Source organism: Cryptotermes secundus, unplaced genomic scaffold (genome assembly GCF_002891405.2).
Source record: "Cryptotermes secundus unplaced genomic scaffold, Csec_1.0 scaffold2798, whole genome shotgun sequence".
Classification (NCBI taxonomy): Eukaryota; Metazoa; Arthropoda; class Insecta; order Blattodea; family Kalotermitidae; genus Cryptotermes; species Cryptotermes secundus.
Genome location: NW_019745152.1, coordinates 29,699 through 57,525, shown reverse-complemented (window position 1 = coordinate 57,525; position 27,827 = coordinate 29,699). Strand labels below are relative to the sequence as shown.

At 38.6% G+C, this 27,827-nt stretch overlaps 3 protein-coding genes across 3 annotated transcripts in view; 2 read left to right on the top strand and 1 right to left on the bottom strand.

The window, feature by feature from the left end:
* The window catches only part of LOC111875094 (cleavage and polyadenylation specificity factor subunit 4), an 11,466-nt gene extending 5,659 nt beyond the window's left edge, over positions 1 to 5,807 (top strand). Inside the window, exon 5 of the mRNA XM_023871156.2 lies at positions 5,376 to 5,807. Within this exon, the coding sequence (XP_023726924.1) occupies positions 5,376 to 5,579 (204 nt within the window). The 3' untranslated portion in view covers positions 5,580 to 5,807. The remainder of the gene's footprint in view (positions 1 to 5,375) is intronic.
* Positions 5,808 to 9,838: 4,031 nt separating this feature from the next.
* Positions 9,839 to 20,599, top strand: LOC111875089 (uncharacterized protein C7orf26 homolog; the record flags this gene model as incomplete). The annotated part of the gene is given in 7 exon segments (XM_023871145.2): positions 9,839 to 9,917; positions 10,566 to 10,687; positions 11,516 to 11,731; positions 11,954 to 12,122; positions 13,232 to 13,403; positions 19,007 to 19,374; positions 20,138 to 20,599. Coding segments are annotated over 7 exon segments (1,206 nt in total), but the record flags the coding sequence as incomplete, so codon positions are not given.
* Positions 20,243 to 27,626, bottom strand: LOC111875090 (ribosomal RNA-processing protein 7 homolog A). Its single transcript, XM_023871147.2, has 7 exons — positions 27,555 to 27,626; positions 27,199 to 27,338; positions 26,993 to 27,118; positions 25,934 to 26,060; positions 22,492 to 22,654; positions 21,273 to 21,403; positions 20,243 to 20,927 (listed from the first exon to the last, which is right to left on the bottom strand). The coding sequence occupies exons 1-7, from the start codon at positions 27,586 to 27,588 to the stop codon at positions 20,842 to 20,844; spliced, it is 807 nt and encodes a 268-aa protein (XP_023726915.1). The 5' UTR covers positions 27,589 to 27,626; the 3' UTR covers positions 20,243 to 20,841.
* Positions 27,627 to 27,827: the final 201 nt, after the last annotated feature.

Sequence of the window (27,827 nt, the reverse complement as noted above, 5' to 3'; positions counted from 1 at the left end):
TGCTACAATTTGTTATGAATATTTTTCTTATTAGTTCTCATGGACTTAGCCTGGTCTCAGGTTTTTATAATCTTCATGTTTTGTGACATCAGTTTGTCCAGTGATTGAGGCTAGCTCTTTCTAACGGACCCAACTGAATGGGTGTTTTCCTTCACCTGAGGACGGAAACAGATCCAGTTTCCGAAACGTTGTGTTTTTATTTGTTATCTTAAAAACCAGGAGGATGGATAAAGTCCAAAACCCAACATATCAGTCTGTCCCTCCTCTCTCTCCTATTGCTTTCTCATCCTTTTTACTTGTCAGTGCCATGCCATAGCTCAGGCAGTTAGTCACTGGCTTCCCACAGTGGTAGCCCACGTTCAGGTCCAGGTCAGGTCATGTGGAATTTACTGTGGACAAAGTGGGACTGGAGCAGGGCTTCTCCAGGTATTTTTGTTTTCTCCTGCCATTTCTGATTTCACCCAACTGTGTCACATTATTTAATAATCTGACTCCATATAGTCTCAATGCAAACTGAAACCTTAAATAACAGACTTAAGTAAATACCTTCTTTGTATCCTGGCAGCAGGTTAACATTTTCCCAATGTCCTAACAGTGTGTTGTGTTTCCACAGTGCATGAAAGAAAGTGGCTGTTATTTACATATAGATATTCCACTTGTTTTTTTGTTAATAAAATCGAGCATATCTCACAGCCTGGTTGTTGACTCCAAGATTGTAAGAAATTTGTGTAAACCTGCTTCTGATCCATGTTCTTCCATATTCACTCAAGTCTCCCTTGTGATGTTTTACCATGAGGCTTCTCACTAAAATTCTGTAACCATTTCCCCTTTCCTTTATGTTCTAGATACCCCATAATCTATCCTCTGTGATGTATCATCCTAACAATATTATGCAAAATGCAAATGATGTGGCTCCTCATTATGTAATTTTCTTCTTCCTACTGTTGTTTCCTGTTACTTACGTCCGTATATTTGTATCAGTACTTTTTCGCAGTTTGTTTACATATTTTGGTTTCTGCCAGTCTCTTCTTGGGTATTAAAAGAATAGGTTGAGAAAAATATCTAGACTCATCCATGTGAAAGTAACCCTGAGCATTAGAAATACACTGGAACAGAAATTTCCCACAGTTTTTTGTTGTTGTGACATATATTTTGGTCATCTGAAATTTGACTGGAATGCTGATCTTACTGAAAATTGCCTTTTTTAACCTTTAATCTTTTGTTAATATATTTCATATTAACAATTTCTGTTATTAGTTTGCATTTATGGTTTACAGAAATACTTATTTCACTGGTCATCTGAACCATTAAATTAATCTGTATCAAGAAGACATAACACATCTCATTCATATAATGTGAGGAATTAAATACATGGTTAAATGTAGTATGTTATTTCTAACAGTGAAAATATTATAATGTAACAGATATTGGCTTAATCCAGCAATTGGATACAGTATCAGTCATCAGAAGCCGAACAGGACGATTATATTAATGGAGAACCCATTGTCAGTAGTGTTAATAACATGTATTAAAGGTTTAGGACCATTTTGGCAAAACTTGTTTGTGCCGTAAGCAGTACACGTGCAAGCACTAAACAACAGAGTGTTCATTGCAAAGACGCATATGTTCATTTCTTTATTAGAGTCCGTCATAACACAACCATACAATGGTCAAGGCTAAAATTAGCTTAGCTACATGTTTCGGCTATTAAAGCCATCATCAGGCAAACACATGATTACCATATACGCATACTCATCATCATCAGTAATCTGTCAAGGCGACAGGTCCACAGTCTCTTCCAAAACAATTCCTCCACTTAATGCGATCTAGAGCTTTCTCCTTCAAATGACAGTATCCTCTTCTCTCCCCAAGGTCATCCAGCATCTTCTTATGTTTTCTTCCTCGTCTTCTTGTCACTTCTATCCGCCCATCTATCTTTCCTTCGATAACTTCTTTTAGAAGGCAGTTTCTGCGTAAAACATGACCAATCCAATTAGCCTTCCGTTTTCTTATTTTGTGTAGGATATTCCTCTGCTCACTGACTCTAATTAACACTTCTTCTCTCACATAATCGGTCCAACTGATCTTCTCCATCCTTCTCCAACACCACATTTCAAAACTTTCCAGATGTTTCTGATCTACTGCCCTAAGTGTCCATGTTTCAGCCCCATACAGAGCTATGCTCCAAATGTAGCATTTCACTAGTTTCTTCCTCAAATTTAAGTCCAATTTGCTGGTAAAAAGATTCTTCTTCTTGCTAAATGCAGCTTTTGCCATGGCAATCCTGGATTTAATTTCACTAGTACACCTTCCATCATCTGTTAACAAGCTACCCAAATATTTAAAACATTTCACATTCTCCAGTTGTTTTTGGTCTATCTTTATTGTGACTGGGGTTGGTTGTCTCGAAATTTTCATTACTTTTGTTTTCTCCACATTCATTTCCATGCCATAGCACCTTCCAATTTCAATTAGTCTATCAATCATGCCCTGTAGCACAGTTTCTTCCTTAGCCATTAACACAAGGTCATCTGCATATTTCACAGTTTGAATAATTTGCCCTCCTACTTTGAAGTCACCGAGCCCATCCAGAGCTTCCTTGGTAAGGCATTCGCTGTACAAGTTGAACAGAATTGGTGATAAACAGCATCCTTGTCGAACTCCTCTTCCAATCTGCACACTTCCTGTCTCCCCCCTGTCCAGTCGTACTCTAACTTTCTGATCCATGTACAATTTGCTAATCAATCTTCTTTCATGCCAATCGATACCTGTTTCTTTCAGGATCTGCATTAATTTGGTCCAGTTTACCCGGTCAAATGCCTTCTGCCAGTCTATGAAGCAAACACACAGTTCTTCATCTATCTCCAAAGTTCGTTCCGCTATAATTCTCATCATCCCAATTGCATCCCTGGTTCCTTTTCCTCTTCTAAATCCAAACTGATCTTCTCCAAGTACATCCTCTATTTTCCTTTCAATTCTTCTTTTAAGTATCTTTGCTATTATCTTTGCTGTATGTGCAATAAGACTTATTGTGCGATGGTCGCTGCATTTTGTAGCTTTTGTCTTTTTCTTTAAGGCAATCATTGTAACTTCTGTAAAGTCCTTGGGCCACTCTCCACTTTCATATATGGTGTTCATTAGTTTTGTCAGTGTTTTCAAACCACCTTCTCCCAGTAACTTGAGCACATCTCCAGGTACATCATCATCTCCTGTAGCCTTTCCCTTCCTCATTTCCTTGATAGCTTTTTCCACCTCACTTTGTAAAATATATGGTCCTTTCTCGTCTGTATCTACTTCTTCTTCCGGTTCAACTTCTAAGGTTTCTGGCCGATTAGGTCGATCATATAGTTCTGAAATATAATTTTCCCAAATTTTCAGCACTTGCCTCTGATCTACTATTCTATTCCCCTGGGAGTCTTCGATGCCAACATTTTGAATCCCATGATTCTCTTTCCATCCTAGTTCTTTTGTCTTCATGTACATCAAATCATAACGGCCTGTTCTTTGAAATTCCATAATCTCATTACATATCTTCTCAAGATATTCCTTTTTGGCCCTGTCCGTGGCTCTTTTCAATTCATTCCTCAGTCTCCTGTATTTCCTCCTGCCTTCTTCATTGTTGACATTCTTCCATTTCCCTCACTCCTCCATTTTACTCATCATCTCCTGTGTAACCCATGGTTTTCTTGCTATCTTCTCAACTTTACCAACCAAATCACTGATAGTATCTAACATGCATTCTTTTATATTGTTCATATACATATACTACTGAACTGCAATTGTGATGGTGAAGCTGGATACTTGATAATTATTACAGTATAAAATACAATGAACTATAAACTTATTACAAAAACAAAAGTTATTGTGTAAAATAAGGTTAAAAACTCTTCATGTGATATTCTATATCATCAAGTCAGTTGTTGCAATTTTGTTATATTCCCACAGACATAACAGTATATGCAGACTTGTATACATGTAATAAACTGCTTGGAGGCCCATGGTATAGATGTAGTATAGTTTTGACATTAATCGTGTAGCCGGTGCCTCATCTTACAGTGTATTTTGTCTATTCTGTAAGGAATATAGATTGCAGCTATGGTGTGTATATGGTAATCATGTGTTTGCCTGATGATGGCTTTAATAGCCGAACCATGTAGCTAAGGTAATTTTAGCCTTGACCATTGTATTGTTGTGTTGCAACGGACTCTAATAAAGAATTGTATATAATAACACAACAAGATGCACAAAATGAAAATTATAAATGCTAGTGAAGCATATGTTCTTGTGATTTCATGAATAGTTGACAGTTACTCATCTTTTGATGGAACACATTACCATGCATAAGGTCCAATGAAAGGTAGTGTGCGAACCTCCCACAATCCACAACAGACAACTCTCACAGTGCACCGAAAAAAGGCAATATTTACTCATCGCTTGCAGCCTGACTCTCTGTACACCAACACAAGCATTATCCAATCAGTGCTCACAATTGCAGCAATATTTATACATCGCTTGCAGCCTGGTTCCCTAAACACCAACACAAGCGCTATCCAATCAGTGCTCATAATCGCAGCTTCATTGCCAACTGGTCCGCACACTGCGTGGTGGCATAGGTATAAAGCTGCGGTACTCGGACACACCAGCATCATTCTTTCAACAGTCACAGCTGACATAGTTGTGCTGACATCGAGAATCCCCATTGCCATAACGCACCGTAACAGTGCCAGTAGACATCTGACTGCCAGCGCACGCACCATAACAGCGTCAACCAGACTCTCCACAGTCTGATCGGCTCGCAACCCCGGGCTGCGACTCAGCTGACAAAACGGCCCTTTTTAGAGCCCCCACTCAGCACCATCATCACTAGACCGGGCTAACCACTATGAGAGGAGTCTCCACCGGAATTCTTCAGACACCCTCCACACTTGTCTGTGATACCAGTTTTAAGTGCAGTGAACATTTATTGTTATAGTTACGTGGTTGTCTCAACTAATATCAAAAGTGGCAAGCAGAGCTACTTGCTGCCTGCTTCATGGTGATGTCAGTGTTGGTTGACTTTCACTGGATTATGCAACATATCCTAGAAGACACCAATCTTCATAGTGATCACTGTAGGAATATGAGATCAAGTGTGTATTGCCATATTCACAAAAGCTCACCATTCAATCCTATGCAGAGTGAGTTCATTGTAGTCTACACCTTCACAATTTTCTCCAAGATAATTTTAATGTTATCCTCTAATTCACACCTGTGTCTCCCAAGAGGTCTCTTTCCTACAAGTTTGCCTGCTGAAGAGTTGTAACTGTATCTCATCCACACATGATGCATGTTTCTCTGAGACAGGTAATACAGCCATATTTATTTTTTGATTTCAGGTAAAGAACTTGATGTATGTTCCCAAAGAAGGAACAAGTCCAGAAGAAAATACTGTCAAACCACCTCAGAAGCCATTAGAAGAAGTGACTTGCTTTAAGTGTGGTTGTAAGGGACACTATGCCAATAAGTGCCCAAAGGGACATTTAGCTTTCTTAAGTCAAAGTCAGAATCCACTGCCTTCAGGAAACTTTAGGCGGAGTTGAGAGAGAACTTGACTTTCCTAGGAGTGGAAGTGTTGATTTCTGAAATATTTTAGATGGACAGTTCAGCATAGCTATTTTTTTCAGATAAGCATAAATAAACACATGTATATGCTAAGGCGACTGGTACCATAGAACTAGGAACATATTCACCATTGAACTTTACATCTTTAAATTAAAGAACAGAGTATGTATGCTTTTTTACATGTGAATAAATTTTATAATTTATTATGTGCTGTTTGGCTGTGTCTCGTACAATATTATGCATCTGTGAATCATACCATTACATCGAAACTCTCGGAACTGATTACAGTCAATAGGGATGTGATACTTATCATTTAGAAGAGAAGAAAACTTGGAGAGGTAATATTAGAAATTGTTTAGTAAGAATCTTTTGACACTGATATATTGGGTTTTTGGACTTTATCCATCGTCCTGGTTTTTAAGATAACTAATAAAACATGACGTTTCGGAAACTGGATCTGTTTCTGTCCTCAGGACGAGTCCAGTGATTGAGGCTAGCTCTTTCTAACGGACCCAACAGAATAGGTGTTTTCCTTCACCTGAGGACGGAAACAGATCCAGTTTCCGAAACGTCGTGTTTTTATTAGTTATCTTAAAAACCAGGACGGTGGATAAAGTCCAAAAACCCAATATATCAGTGTGTTATACACTATCGTCAGAATCCTATAGTAAGAATCATTTTGGATCTTCATTGACAGATAAAGTGACAGAAAAATCTGTGGCTTAAATTGTCTGGAAAATGAAACATTTGTTAGACAAGACAGACAGGAAGAATGTCTAGAGGAAGAATCAGACAAACCAGAGACACTGACAGTAAAAGGAATGGATGGAAAATAGAAGTTGCCCAAAATAAGTATGGTGACCAAGAGAACAAGAAAGACCTACAGGAAGATAGAAAAAATTGGAAGAACATGTGTGGAACATGCTGAGAGGAAGGAAATAGGGTGGAATGGGAGTAAAAGTATAGGCCAAGGACTGGAATGGTTTTTGAGCACTTTTGCAACATTAGTGAATTTTACTGCCCATGTGGTTGGCTGTCATTGAGCTTAATTTTTCATAAACATGCTGTTGCCTGTCAGATATTAATGATCTTCGGTGCACATAGGATTCAATTTTAATTTGAAATTGTGTTGGGGAACGTACTGCAACAATTCAGACTTCATTTTAAAATTAACTACAAACGTTTCACTTTTATCCACTTTCACTATTCAACCAATTTCAAATAAAAAATATGTATTTGATATTACTGCCACTAGAAGTGTCTAGAAAAGCAAGTATAGTTTTGTAATTGGATAGACTCTCTCAGAAATTGCTCAAAAAGAACCAAGGTCTATATGACATGAAATAAATATCTAAAGTGCTGCTGTTGTTATCTCAATTTTTTATTGATCCTTTAAGTATCAACGAGCATATTCTTATGTGGAAGCTAAGTAACAAATGTCATGGACTTTCCAAACACCCATGGCTCAGTAATGGATACTGATAAACTTACTTATAGTACTTTAAAACTGAATATTCAGATTTGAACGACATAGTTGATAATCTTAAAATTTGTGACATATTTTATTTGCACAACCTGGTTTTAGTTTATCCCATTATTTGTGCATTCTTAACATGAGCTGTTAAAATAGGGCAATTCCACAGTATGGGGGAGTTAAATATAAAATGCAATAAAAGTAATGTGCTTCAATTCAGTCAGTAATGGACAGGTGTGGTTTGATTCAATGTAATGGTATTTGCGTTTTTGGGTGATTAGGCTTACACAGCCTCCAAACCAGTGTGTACAGATGCATGCATACACATGCACACAGTGGCCATGGGTAAATATGGTGAGGGGATGAAATTGTCTTCATGAAGATTAGATTAAGAATTTATGCTGGTTTACATATTCCCCCTCTGCACTAATGACTTCATGCTTGTGAATAGGGTTGCCATATTTTTCATCATCAATAATACCAATACAGTGGTCACATGAAATTGGGAAGTTGGAATGATATTTATGCTACTGATACATAAGAATGAATGCAGCCTTTGTTCATGTCATGAATGCTTGAATTGTACACATACAGGAGAATGCCAGAATCTATATTTCATTAAATTCTGGAATCAGTAATTTAGCTATCAGTGTAACATGAGATTCTGCATAATCATTGTCACCATATTTATGAATTTATACTAAATTCTGCTTTCATCCTTTCATCAAAATTATAAACACTAAAAATATGGAACTCTGAGGTTAAGTCAGTTAATGAGTTTTATCTTCTGAAATATAATGTTGTGTGGTCCATTGAGAGTTGACCATCACTGCCATGAGAGTCTGAAATCCTTCTAAGCAATGTTTTCCTAAGATGCTTTATCACAGTAGTGTCATTCCATGGTACTGCTGTGTTTAAAATATCAAATTTATGAGCAGTTAGTGATGGTTTCATCTGCTGTTCCCATATGACATGTCAGTTTGGTATCTAGTGACAGTATAATGTATTGCTGTCAAGTGAACTTGTTTTATTAAAATTATTTTATGCAACCTAAGGGGAAAGAAATAATAATTGTCCTGGTAACATCATCACTCACCAGAATGGACTGGCATCCTAAAAATGAATGAAATATAATGGGAGAGTAATACGGAAATGGATTGTAAAGAAATGCCATCTCATTGGTGAATTAAGGCCGACTGATTCAGTTTAGAAAAATGTCTGGCTTCTATAAGAGGCAGACAGTTTCATCAAGATAGGCTCTGCTTCACAGAGTTCCTTATTTGTGTATGAGGTATTGATGTATTGCTTAAGTTCGGAATTTAAAACTTTTGTATAGATACCAAAGTAAAGAATAATGTTCATGACTTGTATGGACATTGCCATGTGAGAAACCACTTGCTTTGTCCATTGCAACTGAGTGATGTGTGCTTTTTGCAGATTTTTTCCTGTATCTACCTGATTATGACCATATAAGTTTGAAACATGTTGTAGAAGCAACATTTATAAAAGTGACAATGTAGCACATTAACAGTGTATGTGTATGACAAGAAGTTGCACCTTCAAGACTGCCTCTGCAAATTAAATAATATTTCATGCTCTACTGTCACTAACTTTATATTCTATTATCTTCAGACATTATGCTTATTGTTATTTCTGTTTGTATCATAATGTGTATTTCACCTGCTTACACAGACCTCATAAGTTGCAAGTTCCTGAATCTGGGTAAAAAATCTAATAGCATTTATTGTGATAACATATCCAAGAAGGGGTTAACATGAATAAATTACACCAGAGCCCCAGGATCACACATGATAACATCTTAGTGTACTATTAAGTAGGTCGCAGTGCAAGGGCCGAGAAGGCCCACCCCTTATACATTCATTAGTGTACTTTTATGTTCTCCACCATCACGGCCTGAATCGTTGTTCCATTTAAAATATACCACCACCATTAATGAAGGTGACATCCAAATGCATTAAGAATGCTATAATCATAGTTCCTCATTGTCCACCAGCTGTAGATAAAATGAGTCCTTTGGAAGCCAAAAGTTGCCTAGCTACCCAAGAATTCCCCATATTTTTCGGAACCCGGAGGTTCATTACCCAATTAACAAGAGCCTGCCACACATCCCTATCGTGAACCACATGAATTGGGTCCATTCCACCCCATCCTGTTTCCCAGAAAATACATTTTCAATAATAATTCCAGTAATAAATATAATACACAAGCATCTTATTTTATTATTTTTCCACCAGTATATTTTACATTAATCATTTTAAGAAATGATGATATGGTCTAGTCAGTATAGGGACTGGCTACTGGCTGGGCGACAGGGGTTGGGCTTCCGAGTCCCGGAAGGGTCAGGAATTTTCTCAACGTTGTCCAGGCCGGCTATGGGGTCCACCCAACCAATCCATTGGGTCCCGTGGGTAAAGAGGCCGGGTTGTGAAGCTGACCACTCAACTCCAGCTAGTGCCGAGGTCAAGAAAATGATCTGTACATTCACGCCCTCAAACGCCTTCAAGGCGTAGTTCGTAAATGGTTAAGCACAGGGACATTTACCTTTCAATTACCTTTGGTTACAAGGAACCGTGGTGTTATCGAGCATCTCGAATATCGTAATCGATAGAGTGTGCTCGACATATGTCCATAGAGTGGTAACGTTGGTATCCATGAGGACATGAGGTCGTGAAGAAATTATTGAATGCTGTATAAAATGTGGAGTTTGACTGTGCGGCTAGTATTAAAAAAATCAGAATGTCAATATCAAATTCTGAATTGAAACATATTCTTAAGGAAACTGAGTTTCCCTTTTGTGCCCGGATAGCTCTTGGTCGTGTTGGTAGGCTAAGTTCTTGGTATATTAAGGCCCTGGTGGCTGGCGAGGGTTACGACAGTTCTAGGATATAGACAAGGCGCCTTGTCATGTTTAGATGTTAAGTTCTTAGTATACTAAGACCCGGGGGGCCGGCTAGGAATGCAAGATATCCAGGATAGAGATAAGTCAGCCTGCATGAAATGCCCTACCACTCTTCCTAATCATCTGATTTCAGCGAGCAATTAAGAAACCTAAGTGACAGCCGCAGCTGTTTGTTATAGAAAACTGCATAGCAACGTTCACTTCGAATCCCGTGTATATTTGAGGACGTAACCCATCGAACTCTAACCTGACTTTATTCGAAAGCATTTTAACTGTTCTAAGTAATGGATTTAGCCTGTAGTCTGACCAGTGTGATGTAATGTGCTATGTAGTTAAGTAGGCTCAGTTTTGTGGCATTTCTGAAACTGAAAGCATGATAATGATGTGTAATTACTGCTACCTAAATTAATTCACATTAATGCTTTTTGTAACCATCTGATGATATTTAGTAGTTTAATTTGTGCGAGATCAAGACTGTGCTGCACCCGTTTACAGATGTTGAATTCTGCACTCTTAGTCATTGAATCAAGATTTTAATATTGTTTTAATAATGGCTGGGTTATTTTACAGAAGAGATGTGTACAACCCAGAATATTGGTCGTACCTCTGGAGCTAAACATGTGGACATTTCAATGGAAATCATCTCAGAGTTTGTTTTTTGTGAAGTAGACAGAAGGGGTAGTAGAAAGAGGGTAAGTGGTTTAGCCTCTTTAGCACGCATGTATATCAAGTTATGTCGCTGAAAATTTATGTTTTATACTTCCATGGAGTTAACGTAAACCAAACGTATTGAACTGATCTGACCTTGTAAGATTTGAGGTTTTCACGGTGGTGACTATGAAGAATGCTGTCTTCTGGGATATGGCACCGCGTAGATCTTGTGTGAACCGATGTTTCAGAGGAACATCAGTTCACAGAAGAACTATATGGTGCCACATCCCAGAAGATGGCATTCTTCATGATCTAACCTTACTTTGCAGAAAATTAAGATTTTTCAGAGAAGTATGATAGTGTGTGTCTATGTGGGGAAAATACATTTCTTTTTAACTTCATTATCTCAACTACAGACATGTGTCACCTGCTTTAAAACATAAGCACCAGTTTATCCCATATTAAATATGAGGAATAACAAGAGAAGAAAGGCGTTTATAGATTTAGCCCTTGTCCGTAGAGTCTTTAGGTTCATTTAGGTCTGTTGTCTACATGCAAATAAACAGTAGATATAGTTCGTTACATATGTGACATGTGTTTAAAATAATAGTTGTAGATCTTAACGAGATATGTTTTATATTATGTATTACTTATTTGTAAGATTAACCATTATTAAGAATTATGGAAATGGTTAGTAGAGGTTATACTGACCAAACTGGGCCAAAAGCAAAACTTGCAAGACACTTTTTAACGCAGACCTCCCATTTCAGATTTCATCAGAATTAGTGAAGAGGTTTAGGAAAGTGAATGTGCAGATGATCAGACTCAGCATCCCTGTTATGTCTTCACTTAATTAATTTCTGTTTCAGAGACTAAACTGTATTCAGGAGCTGCAGCTGCTTGAGGTGCTGTGTGATTTCTTCACATCCAGTGTAATCGGTGGTGAAGCAGTAAGAAATATGGTGTTCATGTCTCTGTTCCCTCCAACGCATAGTGATCGCTCTCGACTGCTCATTAAACTTGTCTCCATGGCCAGCTCTACCAAAAATGTGCCAGTCCTCACTGCCACAGGAATGTGGATGCAGGTTGGTTAGACAGTGTAACTGCATTGACTGTATGTGACTGTCAGCATGTCTAACAGTGAACAAAATTTGAATCTTAAATCTGATTTTTAGTAATGACTTTTTCTATATATGAAATACGGTTCTTGTATGCCATGGCCTGGGCTCCAGAGATTGCACCTTGTGAAGTTTAGGTTGGTGTTAAAGGTTTGATCTGTTTCTTGCTTCTCCTGTTATTTCTTCCAGAAACTAGGCTGCACTTCCAAATACAGTCTCGATTTGGCGCAAGGACTTGTGAAAGATTACTTTGTACTTATTCCAAAGGCTGTGAGTGGCCTCCAAGATTTACCACAGCTTGCACCACAATTCACAGCAAATTTCCTGACAGCTGTAGCTGAGATGTATGGTGTTGTTGGTAAGTTTGCTTTTATTTCCATATCCGCAAAGTTCTGTAGTGTTCAGGAGACCAATATGAGTAACAAGTGAAGTGTACCAGTTTTCTTTCATGGATGTGTTTATATTGTAAATTTTTTTTATTTCATTTTCAAGTTTCTTGAAGTTTCTTATAAAGGTTTTGGAAATGGTGGTTGATAGTGTGGGGCTGTGAATTCAGTGCTTCTGAAAGGAGAGTAGCTGTTTATGTGGAAGCACTGTCCTGTCATGTAGTTAGAACTAGGCAATCCTGAAATGTTATGTCTATTTCTTAATATCTAATGGTTTTCTTGACCTCTGCACACCTGGTAAAGGTGAAGGCATTGATTTATGATTTTGAAGCTCCCAGAAGTCAGTGTTTCGTTTTCTTGTGAGCGATAAAGATGACGACTGGTAGAGTGTATTCACAAATTTTAAATTTGTCAGATGGGGACTTCTCAGCATTGAATTGAATCAGTGTTGAACCCAAGTCATTGTTTGCTACTCTGCGCTGAAGCCAGCAGGTTTGCCATCCATGAAGTTTGTAAATAAAGCATAGATTCCATGCCAATATCATCCATTGGAATTTTCTCCAGGGAAGACAATGCGTACTCCATTCTAATATGTCTTCCTCTAAATACTCGTCTTAGATCTCTGTGCACTCTTTTCTGCATATTCTGCCTGAGATCTCATCTCTATATTGTCTTTGACTTTGCAGTTATTGTTTATTTAAAATCATAATTCTTGATACATTTATAGAAATCACATTTTCTCCCATATGTAATACACGTATCTATTCCACTGTATCCTATTTTACCAAGTTTTCTTGTTAATGTTTCTATCTTTAGGTTTTGTATAATGCCTTCATTTGAGATTTTGCCCCTTTGTTATTTTTTAATGCTTGTTAGAAGCTTCATCCCTACTTTTTGATTTGAGGTTTTCACATTGGTTGTCTGGGATGACATATAAACTGGTACGTTGGTACCAGTGTTTCATCTTCATTGCTTGTAATCTGTTTTCATCTCCTTTATTCCAGTCAAGTTTCTGTTCTATATGCGAATAAGATGAGCCTTGTTGAAGGTAAGTGAACATAATTACTTATTTCTGATGCAGAGAAGAGGCACATCTTCAGCCCCCCACCTGACACATTGCTGGAAGTGATCACACAGTGGGTGTCAGACAACCCCACCTTGTGTCTTGCAGCCCTGATGGTAAACCTTCAGTTAGCTCTGCCACTCGGGGGAGTCCCAATGGCTGCCATAACACCATTTGCTGGTTTGTTCAAGTGAGTTATATCAGTATCGCATTTGGTACAATCCTTGAAGTCATAACTGCTTTTGCTGCCAGGTAGGAGTAATAGTATTTTCTACCTATGTGCTGTTGTTGCTGCTGCTGCCGCCACCTACAATTGTGCATGTGTGTGTGTGTGTGTGTGTGTGTGCGCGCGCGCGCGTGCGCTCCTGCGCTAAGATGATAAATGAGCATGGAGCGGTCAGTGGAATGAGAATTGGGAGGGGAACCAAAGTACTCAGAGAAAGCCTTCCCCCAGTGTCACTTCATCCACCACAAATTCCACCTGACCTGACCTGGATCAAACCAGGGCTCCCATGGTGGGAGACTGGCATTTAACTGCCTGGTTTTTTGCTTTTAGTCTGCTTCTGTATTTTAGAGGGAAAGACAGGTTTGTGGTATAATCATGTCTGTGAATCTCTGACCCCCTTTGATAACTATAAGCGAGTTATATCTTTCTCATTAAATTTGGTATTACATTGTCACTCTAGGTTACGACATCTTAATAGTTACTAACTGGCATGTCACCATAGCTGCTCTGTAAACATGTAAGGTAAGTTTTGTGGGGTAATAAATCTTGGAAAAATATGCACCTTTTGTTAGGGCTGTTACATAGGGGATTTGAAAATAACATGGTTGGCTGCATTAAATATTTTGGTGTGAATGTACCTATTGAATCCTTTGGCATTATCCAGGTGACATGTTAAAAAAATGAAGAGAGAAGTCTCCTGGGTTGTAACACTGTGTAGTTTGGAGTGGGCCAATGTTTCAGAGGAACAGATTGCTTCCATCATCAGGATTGAAGAGTAAGCCAACCAGGAACTAGGCCACACCATAGCTCAAGCGGTTAGTCGCTGGCTTCCCACCGCGGCGGCCCAGGTTCGATCCTGGGTCTGGTCAAGTGGGATTTGTGGTGGACAAAGTGGTGCTGGGGCGGGTTTTCTCTGAGTACTTCGGTTTCCCATGCCAATCTTCATTCCATCAAATTCTCCTTCATCATAATCTCCTGGGGCAGGCTACAAGAGGCCAATCAGTGGCCGCTGTGCCAAGTGGACCCAGTTGGACTCCACCCCCCCACTAAGCGAATTTAAAAAAAAAAAAAAAAAAAAGCCAACAAGGAAACCAGCAGAAGCAGGTGGCAAGCTGTGTAAATTGCCTATTGAAAATCCTTCCAGATATGGACCAGTCCAAGCTTGAAAGAAGTGTGAAAGAATCATTGGAAGAGTGAGCATTGTCTGTAAGAAAACTCAGAGCCAATGGGAGCAAAGGAAATGGCTCCTTAGGTGGGACCTGAAAAGAGCTGTATTCATACTGAGTGAAGTTGGATTGGCAAGGTGTAAATTTTTTTATTCCTAGGGAAGGGGCTGGGTGAGGATAAAGGGAGCAAGAGGCAGCTGAAAAGATCAGATTTATGTTCTGTCCTCAGGCTTGGCCTGGAGATTTCTGTTATTAACACTTCGTGGACCGGAGGCCTAGGCCTAGGCATTTGGGTTTTAAACATGGCAGACTGGTTGCCTAGATTTAGCCTTTTAGGACACGTTATATTGCAACACACTATTCCACGCATTGGTGGCCATGTGTCTGTAAAAGTACTGCGTAGCTGACCTTCAGAATGCTTGTTTTCCGAGTCAGCAACATGACCACTCTCTATTTCCCTCTCACTCTAAAGAAGAGTCCCTTTGTTCAAGTCGAAGCTTCTATGTGTGAGGCAGGATATTTTGTGTCAACATGGCTCAGAGACGAAAGCAGTTGAAGGCCGTGCGAGCTCTTGGAGAAGAAGAAATCTGTGATTTGCTCTCCGATGAGTTATCTGACTTGCCAACTGCTTCGTCTTCTGATAGCGAGGGCAGTGTCAGTGGCAGTGACAGGGGCCCCCAAAATATTGTGACCAGAAGAGAAAGTGAAAATGACAGTGAGAGCTCCGATGAAAGTGCGAGTGCTAGCATTGCGGGGACAGCCACGTGGGGTAAAGTGGACAAAACACCCACTTTGGGAAAGTTTACTGGTGATCCAGGGGTGAGACAAATGCCATCAGACCCTACACAAGTGTCTGAACTGTTTTTCAGATTCCTTGGAGGGGAAGGCTTCATTTTCGAACGTATAATCCTGGGAAACTCACAAAGTATGGCCTACTTGTTCGTGTAGTCACGGAAAACACTTCAGGCTATATTGGAAATTTAGAAATTTATTCCGGTGAAGGCAAGAAATTGCAAGAAACTATTGTTTCCATTTGGATCCCTATCTGGATCAAAATTATCACGTTTATCAAGATAATTTCTATAACAGTGTGGCAACTGCAGAATACCTACTTTCAAGGAAAGTACGTATTTGTGGTACAATTAGGGTGAACAGAGGCCTTCCTCCAGATCTGAAAGAGGAATGTAAATCCCTGAAATGTGGTGACACCACATTCAGGAGGAAGGGGGACATTCTTCTTCAGTCCTGGAGGGATACTCATGTTGTGAATATGATTTCCACTATTCACAATTCGAGCATGGTCAATGTTCAAAGACGACACGGGCAAGTGAAGAAGAAGCCTCTTTGTATTTCTCAGTACAATATGTTAATGAAGGGAGTTGATAGAGCCATCTAATACTTGGCCTATTATTCCCTTCCTAGGAAAACAGTAAAATGGACGAAGAAAGTTGCCTTGTGGCTTATAAATTGTGCCCTTTTCAATTCATTTTTGGTTTTCAAAGAGCTAAATGAAAATTCAACTTTGAAATACAAGGCATTTCTCATGAATGTGGCAAAAGCCTGGGCTACAGACCTCATGGTGGCGGCAGAACCTGCCTCAGACACAGACATAGTACGACCTGAACCATCTACTCCCACCCCACGGAGGCCTCATATGGACCCCCCTGGGCGACTCTCAGGTGATATGCGGAAACATACCCTCGTGAAAATTGTGATGAGTGAACAATCGACGGGGAAGTATCCTAGGCAGTGCCGTGTGTGCGCTGTGCACAAGAAACGAAGCAAGACTTCCTACGTCTGCAAGTTCTGCATCATGCCTCTTCACAGAGGGGAATGTTTCCAGAAATATCACACTCTGAAGCACTTCTAGGAGCTCTGGTAAGTCTTCTCCAAAAATTTTAGTTCATAAAATTAATTAGGAGATTTTATATTAATTTTTAAAGTGAACAGTGCACAAGTTAGGGTAGTAGGTTTAAAAACGCCGGTCCCCAGGGTGATTTAAATATTTAAATCACCGGTCCGCGAAGTGTTAACTCACTTCAGCCTCATTGCATTTTGTAACAAATATTATGCAATTCTTGTCTTGCATACTTCAAGGAGTATGTAATTCTATCTTTTGCTTCTGGATGGCATATAATGGACCATTTTACTTTTTCATATGCATAATATGAGAAAGTATTATAGTGAAAAGAACTGATACAAAATTGTGGAATGAAGAGATCTAGGATATAATGCAGTGTAGTCCATTATGTGTCAACTTCCAATGTACTACATGGTGTTATGTCCCAGAGAAAAGAACTTTTCATAACCGTCACTGTGAGAACCTCGAATCCTACAAGATTTTGGAAGATTTACATATTTTCAGGACCTCTGAATACAGATACATAGTAAATATGGGAAGGTATTGTTATATTGATGGAATCAGCCCTGTGATTTTGATGGATTTACATGTTTTTCACCCTACTGAATATGGGAAAGTGGTTCTTGGAGTGCCATATGGATGCATGTCTGTATGTGCATATTCCTAACGCCTGAACAATTTAACAGATTTTATTTATATTTGGTGTTTAAAACCTTATTTGTTATAAATCAGTGCCCAGTGAATATGAACATTCTTGTTCCAAAAGTAGGGACTCTTTGTGTAGGATCCAAAAACAAAATGCTTTTCGTGAAAAAAGTCCACAAAATTTTGATTAATAGTCAGTAATTCATGAAGCCCACTCAGGATATTAACAGTATGCACACTAGGGGCCCAAATGCAAAATGTCAGTTTTTCAGAAACCATCTTTAGGGGACAGGTGGATTTCATTGTTATTTGGTACTCAGAAGCCAGTGATGGTCTACCAAGCAACACTGATTTTGTTTCCAAGGTAATATAGTCAGTATTAGTCATATATGAGAAGTACAGGTTGAATCGTATAGAACCGGCCCAATGAATTTGCTAATAATTCCGCAGGTGATGCATATAACCGCTCACAATTATGACATAATAATCCGTGGGCCATGCTGAGTCAAATGGTGTGCGCATGATTTGGCAAGTGGCAACTCTTATGCTGCAAGGTCAAGGACAATCCCAAAACGTGTCTGCAGTGTGCAGGCGACAGTCATGGGGTACACTGTTGAACAACGAGTGTTTCTCATGCGCACGTACTGGGTGACAGGCTTGATTGCGAACACACAATTGGAATTCAGGAGGAAGTTTGGAGTTCGCAAGAAGCCAGCGAAATCGACTATACAGTCCTTGGCTCAGAAATTGGGAAGGACAGGGACACTTTTAAGTGAACATGGTAAAAACCGCCCAGAAATGCCAGAAGAAACGATTGCAATTGTGCGGGACAGGTTACTGCAGTCTCCCAAGAAATCATTACGACATCTAAGCCAGGAAACCGGGTATTCTTATTCAGTGTGTCAACGGGCTGCAAAGAAAGTGAATCTTCATCCCTACAAGATCACCAGTGTTCAGGAATTGGGTGATGTTGATAAAGATAAACGGGTACAGTACTGTTTATGGTTTTGGGAATTTGTGCATGATAACCCCAGAATTTTGGAAATCACTTGGTTTAGTGATGAAGCATGGTTCCACCTATCAGGATATGTAAACGCACAAAATTCCAGGATCTGGGCTTATGAAAACCCACATGAGATTGCTGAATCACCACTATACCCACAAAAAGTGGGTGTGTGGTGTGCCATTTCTGGTTTACGAATCATTGGACCGATCTTCTTCAACACGACCGTGGACAGCACCTTATACTGCTGTATTTTTTATGATTTCGTGCAGCAGCTGGATGATGTGGAACTTCAGGGTTATTTTCAGCAGGATTCAGCGATGTGCCACACACCCAACATGTCCATGGAACTGATTGAGAGCTTCTTCCCTGATCGCGTCATCTCTAAAAAGATGTGGCCCCCAAAATCCCCTGCCCTTACCAGCCCGGATTCTTTCTCTGGGGTTTACTGATGGACAGAGTGTATGCAAACAAACCGTGTACGTTACGGGATTTAAAGGACAACATTTCGGCTGAAATCAGGAACATCACGGAAGAAACACTGCAGTGAGTCACAGCAAATATGCAAATGCGGGTGGAGGCGTGCCTACTTGAAAACGGCGGACACTTTCAACACCTGCTCTGATCACGGCACACAATCCAAGATAAGATATGTGTAAATTACTTTAATATCTGTATGGTATATTTTATATTACAGCTCATTTTGTCGGGCCAGTTCTATATGAATCACCCTGTATAAGAAATGTCTTTCTACCAAGTTCTTTATTTTATTTTGAGAAACTGTAGGTAAAATGACTGACAGGAATTCAGCTGCACCTAAATACATGGCAGGGAATGTACATAATTTTCTGCTTTTCACTTCTTTTTTTTGAAGTTATGATTTGTCAAACAGGTGGTGTATCCTTGCCCCACTGCATTATGTGAGTCAGACAAGCACCAGTGACATTCCTACCTCTGACTGTAACTCTTCAGAATCTCCTTTGTATTCTCGCCTTCACTTGGCATTGTTGGAGAGTTTGTTGGAGTGTTATGCACCTTCTCCTGGACTCCATTGTGCAGATGCATCTGCCACTGAAAACATATCTGCCCAGCATATTGCTGCAATCATAGAGCCTATCGTCAGATGGCTGAAGGATCGTACAAGAATGGAGAATGAATCAGCACGAATTAGGGGTGAACTTGCATTGCACATGGCTCTTGACAGGCTTGCACAGGTCATACAAGTGGCCCTAGTCACCCACTCTGTGTATGGAAACATACGTAAGTATTCTTGGGCATTTGTCTGTTACATTTAAAGTATGCTGTACATTACAGAGATGAAGAAATGTACACGGTGAAGAACTTCATTGTCCTTAATCTTCACTTTAATAACAGGGTGATTAGATCAAGGGGGATGAGATGGACATGGTACATAGCATGCATTATAACAAGAATGCTTAAAAATGTTGACTGAAAAATCTCAAGGGACAAGATAATTTCAGTGATCTATGCATAGGTGGAACAGTGCAAGATTGAATGTTAAAGAAACGGAATATGAGGATGTAGACTGAATTCATCTAGTGCAGGACAGGGTCTGGTGGTGTGTATTTGTGAATATGATCTTTAACCTTCAGGTTCTATAAAAGCAGAGCATTTTTTCCAGCTACACCTTTCTCCTGTGTGCGCTTAAGTCTTCTGGATGATTGCTTTCCTATGAATTTTGGAGGAATATATTACCCCCATCCACATATCCTGCCCATCTCATCCTTCTTGTTCTAATTGACCTAATAATATTAAGTGAAGAATATATATTATGAAGCTCTTTTCTTTAATATTCTCCGGTTTTCTACTTCATCTCTCTTCTTCTCCTTTAGAATGAAAGACCAAGTCCACTGGCAAAATTGCCTGTAAATCTTAATATTCGGTTTTTTCAAGAAGTTTGAGGAGTGTAAAAGATATTGTACTAACAGTAACACAAGGTCTTGAATTCAAATTGTGCTTAATTCATCTTAGTTTTTTACTTTTTGTTTATTGTTTATTCTAGAAGAACTTTTCAGTCAACTGGAAATGCTGCCAGAAAATAGACTCCTACAAATTGTAATAAATACACACAGAAATTTATGAAAGTGGATGTGGTGGTGTGTTAAATGCACTGACTACATATGCTGAAGCCAAGTACTGCACCATATACTGTGATGAGATTCTATCAGACTGTTTGAATCTGTGTGTATGTTTGTGCATAGTATCGAATGCTATAAAGCAGCAAGATAAGTGCACATGTGCAGACATTTTCACTATACTGCTTTTCAGAAAACATGGTATGGAAGGAACGCTGATGTTAAAAGTAACAAGGCAACTGTGAACAAATGTAGCACACTTTTACAGTGAAACTGCCATTGAGGCGTCTTTTTGCAGCATTGGATATGAACACTAAGCTGACGGAAATTTTTAAATGGAGGAGTGATCATTGAAATTGGACAATAAATAAGGGAAGACCTTAAATCTATGAACATGAACTGGGGCTTTCACAGTAATTAGGCCCATTTATGTGGTACATAAACAGTTTTTAGCTTTATTAATGTTTTACAGGTGACTTTTGTTAAAATTTTTATCATGTGATATTAATAAGAAACACATTAAGATGGCAAAGTGTTAGCTGAAAATTTATGTGCAATGCATAGTCTTACATTTGTATAATAAAATTTTCAGAATGTAACACTATTACAGTACACATAGAAAAGCTTTCATTCAGAATGGCTTAAATCTTCTTGATTTTTTTAACAGTGCCAACTTTCTTTTGTCTTCTTCAAATTTTTTCCGCAGATTTACTAAATCTGAAAAACAAAAACATTTTAGTAACATATATTCTGAGTGCAAGGTAATCTGGTTGAAAATGAACCATTACTTATAAGTGGTGGTGCATTTACTCTTAAATGTTGTTTTGTAGGGATAACTAACAAGAAAGAAAATATGGAAATTATTTTTATACATATATAAATTTGTAATACATTTTATGATGATTGTCATGTATACACACCCCTGAAGCTGCGTGCTTATAATGATTGTTCACATGTCATGATCAGTCCTGAAATGTAATTTTCAGTCAAACTGGACACTGTGATCCCCCTCTGACTAAGTTACAAGATGATGTGGATATACAAACTCCACTTCATACTTACGCTTCATTTTGGACTCTCGTATTTGGAATCTGTAGAAATTTTGCAGTTCCTTCTTTGATCTTCGTAGCTTTTCTTTCCCCATTATTTTCTTTTCAACACTCTCCTTACGAGCAAATCCAGGCTTTCTCCCTCTGTTAAAAGAACCGTTGAATATTGTTGTAGAGTAAATTGTGCAGTATATTGGCAGAATTGGCTACCTCACAGTTAGGCAGCGTCTACACGAGCACACAAAATGCGTCATTGTAATGAATGTACTTTGCTGAGGATGTTGAGGATGTAGTTTCATTGCAGACAAAAAACTACACACCGCATTCTGCAACTGTGTGGTGTCCTCAGCAAAGTATGTTCATTACAATAGATGCATTTTGTGCGCTTGTGTAGACGCTGCCTTAGAGACAAAGTTGTCCACTGATACAAGCAACAGGTAGGAGAAGGAGGGATCAACATAGATGAAACTTATATGTGACCTTTTCACATGCTGTTGGGTCACAGTGTTATGTAGCCAGTAATAGTGATAGGCATACATCATGTCACTTGTAATTTTCTTCATTAAACAGACAAGTTACAAATATTTAGATGTCTTCTGGATGCTGCCAGGTAACATCCTATCAGAGTTCTCCTGTCATATCCCCAGAAGACAATGCCTTACAAATATTTATATAGCTTTCTGGGTTATGACACCATGTAGTCTGTTAGGTAATCCCTGTACTGTACTACATGGTGTCATAACCCAGAAGACTAAAACTTACAGATATTTAGATGGCCTTCTGGACTACGGCACCATGTAGTCTGTTAGGTAATCCTTGTAACCCCCTAGCAGACTGCACACCGTCATAAAGTCAGGTCACTGCATCAGAATCTTCACCACAAATCTGACATTACGAACTATATTCAAACACTGCAATAGACCGTTTGTAAAGTCTTATGGAACATTTAATTATGGTAGTGTTTATGGGTAGTTGGTTGGTTGATTGATTCCCAAATGACTCAATGATGCTATTTCACCTACAGAGGGCATATACTAATGGATGGGAAGGACTGTCCCAGCCAAGATTCAAACTGAATATATTCCAAAAGAAGTCTAGAATGTGACCCACTACACCAGCCTGTTCAGTATGTGTTTAAGACAGGACTCCTGCAAAACTTAGGCATGTGTAGCCATAAACAAACAAACGTTGATTTTTGGTCCTGAGACCTGCTTTACTGCAGTTCAGCTCACCTCTTTGTGACAGTGGTCCAGCCCTCATCATCTTCTTGCATTGCTTCCTTTTCCTTCAGAGCCTTTCTGCTGGCTTCACTGTCAAATTTTTCCATAAAAGTATCAATATCTTTCTGTAAAAGACTGATATCTGGTATTCTGTTGTTGTATTCTTGGCACCATTCTGGGAAAAATTGATGAAAATGAATATTACTATTTTTGAGACATTCCATCTTGCAGTATCACCTTAATCCATCAAGTCGGACTAACCCACAGTGCATATGTTTGTTTCATGGAAATGCTGCCTAGGAAAGTTGCTATATGTGCACAGAAGACTTTACAGATTATCAGTTTAAAGATGTAAAATTGAAATGTACACCTGCAGGGTTCAGTAATTGTAACTGTAAATCTAACTGAAGACTGGCTCTGGCTCTCTCATTCTTTGTAGCACTCAGTTTACATCCTGACAATCAACTTTCCTCATATTCATTTCAGTATTAAAGATATCTTCCACTGCATTAAGTTCATTATACAATATCTTCTGGTCTGTATTTATATCTTTCCATTTGCATCAAAATATTGTCTTTATGTAACCATAAAACAAGTGGTAAATGCATGTCATACCATTTAATGTTCCTTTAGGCTTGCCAGCCTTTATGAAGCTTCACCATTCCCATTATTATGAAACTTTATTTGCGCTATTATATCATGTGATTTCTAGCACAGTTCTAAATTTATACTACGTTTCAGACACTGGTCTGTCTCTGTTCTCAGGTAAAATGTGTAAAACACAAAGATACCTACTGATGAATGTTAGCTTTGTCTAACAGGTCCTACAGTGTAAGGTTAGCTTCTCTTTCTGTGTTTTACCTGAGGACAGAAACAGAGTCAGTCTCCAAAACAGCAATTTTTAGAATTTTATATGCTAAATCAGACAGTGGATAAAGTCCAAAAGTGACAATTCAAATCTTATTGTTTGCATCCTATTGCATGATTACAACTAATAATATTAATTTTACAAATTCAGCCATCAGAAAAAGTATACCACATAAACTAGACTGAATGCAGGAACATCAACATTAACTACTGTCATGCAGTCATACTGAAGAAATAAAAGTCATTTGGTCGTCAAGAAAGCAGAACATGATAACAACATAATGAATTAAAGCAACAAATAATAGAAGCATCTGGAAAAAGCTAACATGAAGACAAGCGTGGTCTACTACAGTACAATGACATGAAGTCAATTATAGCCCACAACATTTTTTACATTTCTAATCAGTTTTAACTACAATTAATATATTGCTGGACATTATCCATCATCTTGTCTGTTCTAAAAAACCGTATAGTTTCTATTAAAGAACACAACGTTTCGGGAACTGGCATAGTTGTCCAGAGATAGGGGCTAGCTCTGTCTATTGGACCCAACTGAGTAGGTTTAACCTGAAGACAGGGACTGATTCCAGTTCCCGAAACGTTGTGTTCTTTAATAGAAACTATACGGTTTTTTAGAACAGACAAGATGATGGATAATGTCCAGCAACATATTAATTGTAACAATTTACCATCATCACAAGCTTTTAGATCTTAGTTTTAACTAAGTTTTAAAAAATTGTTAATTTTACATAAAACTAATACCTAACCCCAGTTTAATTCAATATCCAATAAGCAGTATATAAGTAAACAGTAAGAAGAATACATAGAATACAGCCACTTCACAGCTTATGTATATAAAATAGGAATATGGTGATTAACACTAGTACAATGATAAGAAATATTCAGACAGGATCATGTGTTACAATTCAGTAATTAATTGTGTAACTAAGAACACCCGAAGATGACTCCTTAAGGGTTTAAACATGTAGTGTGGTTTAAATTGATAAACATTTGTTGCATTGAAGAAAGCAGTCTTCTGGGATTTGGCACTGTGTGTATGTGGTGTTAACCGACGTTTCGGAGGAACGTATCACCTCCATCTTCAGGATAGAAGGAAAAATATAAGAAATCCGCAAGCGAAGAGACCGTGAGAACCGGTAAAAGCAGACTGGTGTTGGAAATATACACAGCTATGTGTGCTATGTGTGAGCAGAGAAGGAAGGGGGGGAAGGGCAAGTATACAAGTGAAAACAGTAGTGTTGGGGGAGAGAAAGGCAAGGTTAAAGGATGGGCACTAACCCTAAAGCTGGGGGGGGGATTGTTATGTTAGTCGGTCATGGCCTGTGTAGCCTTCTGGATCTGGCATATCCCGGAGGGGGTTTTTAAGAGAACAGATGAGAGGCTTCCATGACTTGCTGTTCATATTGACAGGATGGAGTTCAATCTCAATGGCTTCCCTAATGATGCAATCCATATAGCGGGTCTTGGTGGCGAGGATGGAGGTATTCTGAAGCTCAATACAGTGTCTCAAATCGATGCTGTGTTCAGCTACGGCTGATTTGTCCAGATGTTTGAGACGGATGTGCCGCTGATGCTCCTTCAACCTCACGTCCACGGAGTGGCCTGTCTGCCCATCCTTTAACCTTGCCTTTCTCTCCCCCAACATAAAACCCTGCTTCTGCCCCAGCTCCTTTCTCCCCCCCTCCCACTCCACTGATTTCACTTGTAGACTTGCCCTTACCCCTTCCTTCACTGCTCTCACATAGCTGTGTATATTTCCAACACCAATCTGCTTGTACCGGTTCTCATGGTCTCTTCACCTGCAGATTTCTTATATTTTCCTTCTACCCTGAAGATGAAGGTGATACGTTCCTCTGAAATGTCGGTTCACACCATATATACATGGTGCCAAATCCCAGAAGACTGCTTTCTTCATAGTCACCGCTGTAAAAACCTCAAATCTTACATTTGTTGCATTGATGGCTGAATTTGTAAAATTAATATTATTAGTGACAATTAAAAATAATGATATACCATAGTTATCAAATGTCAATGACATTAAACTTCTCTGCCCAATGACAGTGGGCACATGGTAGCACAGTTGGTTGAGGCACTATGCTACAAGCCAGAAGGTAGTGGGTTCAATTTCCGATGAGGTCATCGGATCTTTCATTTGACCTAATCCTTCCAGCCACACTATGACCCTGGGGATAAACAGTGGTGGGTTTGTAAGGCTGACAACCTCACTGCCATCTGTGAGCTGATTGTCTAGAAAATTTGGGAGCCTCGACATCTCACAATCCTGTGGGCCTCCACGGCCTGTTACAGAGATAGCTTTACCTTTACCCAATAACAATAACAGTAAAGTTTACTGCAGGAACTTTCTTTTGAATTAAATTTGTTGGACCTTATTAGATGACATCCAACCAAACCCACCTTTTTACATTCTTTTGAGTTAGAACAGTTGTTCTGCGATTTCATAAATTCATCTTATTTGGTTGGTACTTTTTGCTTTTTCTGTGGATGATTACAGACTTGTGACTTTTAATACCCACAAATCAGACCAATGTGCAGAAAACAAACTTACTTTGTATTCCACAGGTAATGGGTGTCTCATCAGTGCATAAAATTATTGGTTCCATATTCTTTTCCAATTTCAAAGCATTCTGAAGCCCCCTGTTATCTTCAAACACCACATATGCAACCTTGAATCCCTGTAAAGTTAATATACAATTTCAGTGTTGATTTACATGAGCATTTTATAAATAAGGCCCTTTAACACACTAACCTCATGCATGGTCCAGTGTTATAACTTGCTGTGCAAGTTCTCCTAGGTCTGCTGTGATTCGTTATCGCCAGCCCTTAGGGAACTAGTTACACAAGGTGTCCTAAAAGTCTGGGCCAAAGGAGGCCTCACTTATTTGGCAAAATACAGAAAATTGTAAAGAAGGGAAAAGCTGCTGTAAATCATGTTTCCAATTACAAGTATTGGAATGTTTTACCCAGGCCTGAACCATTATGGCAGTGTTACAAAAGTGACATGGTAGAATGGGGGATATTTTGCCAAGGTAGAGTGAAGCAGTAGTGAAGGAGAACCAAGTACAATATGAAAAATAGGGATAATGAATGAATCCACTATGTTTTAATGTACTTGGACAGAAACATGTCTTATTGCTCACACATGTGAATATACTGCCACATGCTGAGCTGCAATGTGTTGTGGTACTGGCTGCACACAGATTTCAAGTCAGCTGACAGGAAAATATCGAATGGTGTGAGATCAGAAATAAAGGAAAAATTAAATTGTCAAATTTACAGTATCATTACATGTTCTTTAAAAATATGTGTGAGAGAATTTTATTTTTTAAACTGTAAGTTTCAATAAAATGGAAGAGAATGAAAGTTAATACTTTAACTGCTTATGAAATTTGTGGATTTGTAAAATCTGATAGTGTTTGAAAAAATTTACCAGAAACTTAAAACAAAGTAAGCATATGGGCGTGATTCACACATATACAACAAAAATACTGGTGTGTATACATGTACACATTGCTTTTTCTTCCAGTTATAAGTATATAATTAATTAAATACTTAATTTCTCTGGTTCAGCATATTGTATAACTTAAAAAATAATATACAATATTACCTTAATTCGTGGGTATTTTGGAAAAAAATGTGATTCCTCAAGAGGAGCTGTGCCTGCTGATGGCTTCTGATGAAAGAATATTGATGCCACTGGTCCACATGAACTGAAGATTCGCCTAAAGCAATCCTGGAAAGTTAATGTGTTTCAGTATATTTGTATACTATACATACTAACTGAATTTAGCACCACAAATATATTTGGATTACCTCATTACAATACGGAGGTACATTTACGACGAAGAGGGTCCGGTTAGAGGGTTTACTGGCATTCTTTTCTCGCACCGAATGTTCCTTATAATATAACCAATGTTGTGTAGTACTCTCCGCATTGAATTTTACTCGAAAAGCTGTCAGAAAATAACCATCATATGTAATTCCTTGTACTAAGGCATGAACATACAATACATTAAAGGAAAGTTTGAGGTTAGAAGTTTCCATGCATTAAGCATTACGAACCATAACAGGTTATAACAGCATATATGCTCTGAAATACAACACCTTTTCACTATTCTGAGAAAACATGTTTCCTTCTCAATTATTATATTAAATAAAATATTACTAACCTTTGAAACCCTGATACGATTCAATTTTCGCCATTTGTGTATGTCCAGTTTGACCAATATCTTAGAGCTAAAGCACAGCTAGTAAATTAAATACTGGGGTTTATATGAACATTGCATTTTATCCTAGACCCAAGAGGCATTTATTTCAGTATATTAATAAATAAATATTTTGTATGTTTAATAAAATGTGAGGAATGAATTTATATGTGCTCAAAGTTTGAAGTATTCATTCAGTCATTCATTCATTCATACGATGTTAATTTGAAGAGTAAT

Coding starts and splice junctions, on each gene's coding strand:
- LOC111875090 (XM_023871147.2), bottom strand. CDS start 27,588: ATGGCGAAAATTGAATCGTATCAGGGTTTCAAAG. Junction 27,339..27,554: donor ATCGTATCAGGGTTTCAAAG/GTTAGTAATATT, acceptor ATTTTCTGACAG/CTTTTCGAGTAAAATTCAAT. Junction 22,655..25,933: donor CATTACCTGTGGAATACAAA/GTAAGTTTGTTT, acceptor AATTTTTCCCAG/AATGGTGCCAAGAATACAAC.